At 43.4% G+C, this 7243-nt stretch overlaps 1 protein-coding gene across 2 annotated transcripts in view; it reads left to right on the top strand.

The window, feature by feature from the left end:
• Arel1 (apoptosis resistant E3 ubiquitin protein ligase 1) overlaps positions 1-5850 on the top strand; it is a 52430-nt gene extending 46580 nt beyond the window's left edge. For both annotated transcript variants that reach the window (XM_004649408.2, XM_045154126.1), the window contains exons 18-20: positions 1679-1768; positions 2178-2353; positions 2465-5850. In XM_004649408.2, the coding sequence (XP_004649465.1) occupies positions 1679-1768; positions 2178-2353; positions 2465-2567 (369 nt within the window). In that variant the 3' untranslated portion in view covers positions 2568-5850. The remainder of the gene's footprint in view (positions 1-1678; positions 1769-2177; positions 2354-2464) is intronic.
• The last annotated feature ends 1393 nt before the right edge of the window (positions 5851-7243 follow it).

Raw genomic sequence — 7243 nt, forward strand, 5'->3', positions numbered from 1 at the left:
TGCATCTGGAGTTCATTTGCAGTGGCCAGAGGCCCTGGCATACCCATTCTTTCTCTGTCTATCTGCCTCTATCTCTGTCTCTCAAATAAGTAAAAAGGAAAATACTTTTAAAAATTAGATAGCAAAAAAGCAAGTAATTTTCTATGAAAATTAATAGTATTTATCCATCAAATATTGATGCTAACTGATAGTAATGAATATTGATACCATGTGTGACCATGCTTGACATTTAAGGGAATAATAAAGTGTGCTTAATAGATATATGTGGAGTGTGTTCTGTATGCTGTGTATGTTGAAATGCTGAAAATTACAATGAAGACGACAAAATCCTTCAGTGGCTATAATCTAGTGAAGGAGACATTCCACAATCCCATGAGATGTGATTGTGTTCAGAGTTTCAGACCATAGCATTATATCTATTTATACAGGCATATATATGTAATTTTACATATATAACTTATTACATATGTATAATAAATGTGTTCTTAATTTACATCCTGTGCCAACCAGAAAATGGCAAAAAAAAGAATACATATCATTCTTACAGTTAGTCTGTCTTTGCTTGCTTTTGCTGCTCACAGATGGTACGTGTGGTACAAGTTACGAGTTTTAACTCCCCATACCTTTTTTGTCTTTTTAAGTTTAATTTTATTATTTATTTATTTATTAGAGAGAGAGAGAGAGAACGGGCATGCCAGGGCCTCCAGCTTCTGCAAATGGATTTAGATGCATTCACCACCTTGTGCATGTGGCTTTTTTTTTTTTTTTTATATTTAGCCAGATGCACAAGGTGGTGGCACATGCATCTGGAATTCGTTTGCAGTGGCTGGAGACCTTGGCAGGCTCATTCTCTCTCTTTGAGAAAAGAAATTATCTCTGAGAATAATCAGAGCCATTTGCCTTTTTCATTACTTTTTGTACCTCCAGATATAGAATTCAAACAAAATTAATTTGCCATGTCTCACCCTAAAGTTTCCAATAGACCTCTCACTTTGTACAGTTATTTGGAGGATTAAAGAATAGTTTCTGGTATATTTTATCATGAAACAAAGTATTTGTAATAGTATGTAGAAGTGAGAAGAAATTAAGGTCTCTAGTAAGTTATCCATATCCTGCTTCTACTTACTCATCAGCTTGGCAAATTCTTGAAGGAGCCAAGTCTTCTTTGGGCTCCTTAGGGCTCCTCAGGCTTAATTTGGGCTTTTCTTGTCTCTTGATTTGAGGTATCATTCTTTATAGCTATTGGAAAAGTACTAAGTCTGCTAAGTAACATTCTGGATTCTGAACCAAATTAGGACATCAACAAGATGTTGAGGGCTCTGATGTCATTAATGTTCTCATAGTTTGGCACACACCTTTAATTTATCTGACCGAGTAGAACCAGTACCATGGGGAAGGTAGTGGAAGTTTAGGCTACATAAGGAGGATAGTTCTGAGAGAAAGAGCTCAGGTAATGGGACTGGGGGCTTTTTTTTTTTTTTGTAGTACAGCTGTGTGATGTTTGCACCATGCTGGTTAGGAACCATTGGGTTTTTGCAGTTGATTTTCCTACAGTAGCATCTGGTCTTGTACTCTCATCCTCTGTCTTTCTGTATTTGCATTTTTAATAGGTAATTTTGACTGAATAATAGGTCTTTGTCTTTCTGACTATCCCAATAACATCTGACTGTCTCTTCAGCTGCTGATGTGTGGGACTGGAGACATCAGTGTGTCTGACTTCAAAGCCCATGCGGTGGTTGTTGGTGGCTCATGGCATTTCAGAGAAAAGGTACTGGGTCAAACTTCTTCACATGGAATTGTGCTATTTTGTAAGAAAAAGATGTTAAGAAAAACTAGAAGAGTCAAAGAAATTGGCATGTTGACTGGGATGTGCCATATATGGGGGAGACAGGTGGTTGTCTAGACTAAAGGCACTCTGGTCCCTGAAAGCTGTCTTGCTGACGGCCACTGGGGCAGTAAATTGGAAATGCAAATAAACACAGCCAAGCAAATCAGTTGGTAATTACCCTTCTGACCACTTGACAGTGTAAATTCCCATAGAGGTTGTCATTCATTCTCATGTCCTCAGAGAACTGAATGAGAGAATATCCCTGCCCAGAGCATCCTGTTCTTTCCCAAAAGATCAAATCTTAAGCTGCAGACTGTGTGTGACTCTAGCTCTGCTCTTCCTGCCCCAGGTCATGAGGTGGTTTTGGACTGTGGTTTCCAGTTTGACCCAAGAGGAGCTGGCTCGACTACTTCAGTTCACCACAGGTTCCTCTCAGCTGCCACCTGGAGGTTTTGCTGCCCTCTGTCCCTCATTTCAGATTATTGCTGCTCCGACCCACAGCACCCTTCCTACTGCACACACATGGTAGGTGTCCGACTGCCTGCTGGGTGCATGCTTTTCGGGGGGATGACCTTCCTAGCCCTTGCCCATGTTTCTTGTCACGTGACTTAATTCCTTCTCCTCTTGCCTTTCTAGTTTTAACCAGCTGTGCCTCCCTACGTATGACTCATATGAAGAGGTGCACAGGATGCTGCAGCTGGCCATCAGTGAGGGCTGTGAGGGCTTTGGCATGCTCTGACCACTGTCATCTGCTTGGCTCCCATGCTCTCTGGAGCATCTGGGCACATGCTCACAGGTGTGTCACCTGACCATGACACACACAACCATCAGCCAGAAGATACCGCATGCTTCCCTGTGTCTGCAGTATTCTTTCACCCACAGCATTGTCCTTACCTGCTCCTCTGTGCCCATATCTACCACAGGCCATTTTGGCACATGGTACCTAATCTTTCTCCACTCAGTCATGCACAGAGGACCGTGCTGCTATCATTTCACTTGGTCCTTTGAAGATCTTGGTAGCTGGATCTGCCTCAGTGGCTGAGGGAGATGATAGGCAGGGCTTGGCCCTGTTGGGAAGCTGGCCTGTTGAGACCCTTAGACCATGCCTAGTTCCCACACCCTCTGCTGACACTCCTTGGAGGCACCCTCTTTTCCTTCTCTACTTGACCGGACCTGCACGTGATCTCTTCTGAGCAACTGATCACCTCTTCTTGTCAGCAGCAGGAGAAGCACAGGGAGAGGTCAGCCCGCACAGCAATCTGGTTTTGTCCTCCCACATAGTGGCAGGTATAGGCCATGGCTCTGTACCTCTCGTGAACACTGATAGCACAAAAGGATCTCTTGGTTGTGTCAGAGTTGGAAAAGGCACTTTCTCTGATGGCATTTCTGGAAATGACCATTAATCTATGAAGAACTCTCTTCGCCTTTTTTCTTGAATTTGAGCCAGTGAGAAATGTACTCAGACAGAAGAATGTGAAAGACACGTGGGCTGTAGATGGTGACTCTCCTGTGGATGAGGGGCATGTCCAGCACATGATGGCTTGAAGACTACTGATGCTTTCTTCTGAGCTTGTTTTTGGCACTGATGTGTGACAGGGCCTGACCACTGACCTCCAGCAAAGGACAGGGCAGTAAAAATAACATGCCCCAAATTCCTTATTCTGTCTTTGCTTGGTGGTCTCTGGTACCACTGAGGCAAAGGAACAAATGGTCTCAGGTTCTTGGGGTCAGGCCACTGGGGATTGACATGGAGGAGATATGTTAGGTAGTAAGCCTATAATCCAGGTACTTCATTCCCTGTGTCAGTTACTAAGAAGGGGAACCAGGGAGGAAGGATGCTAGGTTAGGTTCACTGTCAAGTGATGATTGAAGAGAACCTGCCACTCTCTTGGAAGATAACATCACTTTTCATTACTGTTTGAAATAACTTTAAGGCTCAAGATCATATAGACTTCCCAAATTTCTATCTTTAAGAAGGCTTGCTACAAGCCACCATTCCCATTGGGGCACTCAACTCAGAGTATTACAAGCCATCTTTATTGCCAAAACCAGCAAGTACGCAGAATCCCGAAACAAGGCAGGACTTGTGGCAATGCCTTGACTTCCTGGAAACATGTCTGAGCCCTTCTCGTCCCAGGGATCGTGAGAAACAAGCCCTCCTGAGCTGCTAAAATTCCTGCCTGACCTCATGTCTTTGCAGTCATTTGTCCTCTCTTGGCGTGGATGCTGACCTCACTTATCCTTGGGGTCTTGGGATTTGGCATCAGGGCCTCTATACCCCAGGATCCTCCATGCCACATGGTCACTGCTTTCCTCAGGGACCAGGACAAGGTGCTGCTGCTTGCCCACATTTTCCCATGGAATATGTACAGGATAGTTTAGTCATCACCCTGCTGCCCCTCAGGTCCACACTGGGGCTTCTAGCTGGGGCACATGGGCTATTTGGGGCAATTGTTCCTGTTCTGGATTCTCCCCTCCAGCAGCCCTCTGAAGACCACTCTAGGGGTTGAGTTGATCTTGGCTAGGTCTGTCATTTTCAGCTAGTCATAGCACTTTCTCAGAGTACCCTAGGCACTGTTACAGTCCAGCTGGAGCATCTGTATCCCTGGCTGGTCTTTAGACAGCATCTTTAACAAAACCATTTGGTACTGTTGTGATTTCCTATTTTTCCCGTTTACTCCCTCACTCCTCTCTCTCCTAATTATTCACAAGTATTTTTTTTTTTTTTTTTGGCCTTTTACCTATTTTTCTAATACTGCTTTGGTACTAGCCAGTGTGCAGAAAAGGTTCAATATGTTGGAGAGATGGTATGTTATTTCTTGGGCAATTTTCTATTCATGTTTCTTATTTGGCCAGTTGTTTTATTTATACCCTTGTGACCTAGGTACTTGGGAAGTACTTCTGGCCTTTCAGAGTCCTCGAAGGAGGCTAGGCAGTAGATGAACACTGAGGAGGGTATTGGCATGATTCCAGAGACTTGGCAGAGACCAAGCTTTTATTTATCAGGACGGGTGAAAAGCCCAGACATCTGTGGGTGGTGGTGTAAATATTTTGTATAGTAAATAAATGTGCAAAAGAAGAACTAAGGATAAATGAGTGTTTTTTGGGTGAAGACTCAGCTTAAATTGAAGGTGGGGAAAGAAAATGTTTAATGGTGTCATTATATTTCCTTGGTAATTCTGAAGGCAGTACGTAGTCTGCTCAGGGAAGAGTGTATACCTGGAGTTGTGACCTGTCCCTAATCTCCATCTGCAGGGCCAGGCAGGGCTCCCCTGCTCCTGATAGACAGCTGTTCTGTAGGACAAGTGTTTGTGCTCATAACCAGAAAAAGAAATGAACAAAAAAGAAATATTACCAATCTTTGAATATTAATTTTTTTAATATTAATGTTTTGGTAAGCTCTTCAGTATAGAAAATTTAGAAATAAGTACAAAGAAGCTGGGTGTGTTGGTATGTCAGCCTGAGCAACACAGTGAAACCCTGCCTTTGTCAAAATATGAGGGGAAAAAAAAAAACTGCTTAAAATGGCAAACAATAACAACAGAGAGGGAAATGTGTAAGGGAAAGTAACCTTTCCAGGGAAAACCACTGTTAACACTTGGACACATGGCCTTTTGGTTTTCATATATAAGTATGTATTTATTTCTTTTCTTTTTTCAGGGTAGGGTCTTACTCTGTCTAGCCTAGGCTGACCTAGCCTAAAACTCAGTGATCCTCCTATGTCAGCCTTTTGAGTGCTGGAATTAAAGGTGTGTGCCACCATGGCCAGCAATTGTGTATTTATTTCTGGCTCCCCATTCTATTCACTTGTGACCTCATACTTGATTTTTAGAAGTCTTCTTAGACTATCTTTGCCCCATGAAAATCTGGTCCAGATTAGTGGTGCTGGATGTGCGTTCATCATATTGGAAGACTATAAGGTTTTGGGTAAAGATCCTGAACTGGATACTACTTTGTATTTGTGCCCTGAGCAGGTTTTCTAGTTTCATGGCATGACCTAACATGATTGTTATTCTCTGGTACTCAGTATGCCATTTTCTTTCTTTTGCATTTGTATATGTGTAGGGGTACATGTGCTACGTATAGAAGTCAATGTCAAGCGTCTTGCCTAATCACTCTCTACCATTTTTTGTTTGCTTGTTTGATTGTTTTTCAAGGTAGGATCTCACTGTAGTCCAGGCTGATCTGGAATTCACTCTGGAGTCTCAAGGTGGCCTGGAACTCACAACAATCCTCCTACCTCTGCCTCCAAAGTGCTGGGATTAAGGGTGTGCGTGCACCACCACGACAGCTCTCTACCATTTTAAAAAATATATTTATTTGCAGGGAGGGAGGGAGAGAATGTCATGCCAGGGCCTCTTGCCACTGAAAACATATTCCAGACACATGTGCCACTTTGTGCATCTGTCTTGTGTAGGTACTGGGTATTGCAGTCCAGTTTGCATTGCTGGTAGAAATCACCCAACCAAGAGCAGCTTCTGGGAAAAAGAGATTTATTTTGGCTTTACAGGCTCGAGGGGAAGCTCCACGATGGCATGGGAAAACGATAGCATGAGAAGAGGGTAGACATCAACTCCTGGCCAACATAAGGTGGACCACAGCAACAAGAGGGTGTGTCAAACACTGGCAAGGGGAAACTGGCTTTAGTACCCATAAGCCAGCCCCCAACAATACACTCCCTCCAGGAGGCATTAATTCCCAAATCTCTATCAGCTGGGAACCTAGCATTCAGAACACCTAAGTTTATGGGGGGCACCTGAATCAAACCACATTCCACCCCTGGCCCCCATAAACTGATAACCATACATGATGTAAAATGTAATGTGTTCATCTGACTTTAAAAGTCCCCATAGTTTTTATCAATTCCAATGATGTTCATACATCCCCATAGTCCAAGCTCTTTTAACTGAGCCATAATACCAAAAAGTAACCTCAAAAAAACCCATAATGGCACAGAATAAATATTCACACTGCAAAAGATGGCATTGGGCATAGCAAAGAAACATTCAACCAATACAAGATTTAAACAACCGGGACAAACATCAAACTCTTGTAGCTTCAAGTCTAGTAACTCTAGCCAGTGACAAATCTTCAAGTCCGATAATTCTAACCAGCAACAAGTCTCTGGCATTCCAATTCCGCCCCTCCAGCTAGGCTACTCACAGTCCTGGGAAACTTCATCGGGGCCGGCAGCTCCTTGGCAGCCATCTCATGGTCCCAGCATCTCCACTGCAAGCCACGGTTCATCCTCATGGGCTCATGTGGTCTCTATGCAGGCAACCAGCAAACCCACTTCACACTGCCCATGGCCATTTCCAAAACACAAGACTGTGTTGCAAACTCAATGACCATCTTTACAGCATTTCTTATACTCCACGATACCAGGTAGGGTGCCAATTTGTTAATCCGGGGGGG

Source organism: Jaculus jaculus, chromosome 7 (genome assembly GCF_020740685.1).
Source record: "Jaculus jaculus isolate mJacJac1 chromosome 7, mJacJac1.mat.Y.cur, whole genome shotgun sequence".
NCBI lineage: Eukaryota > Metazoa > Chordata > Mammalia > Rodentia > Dipodidae > Jaculus > Jaculus jaculus.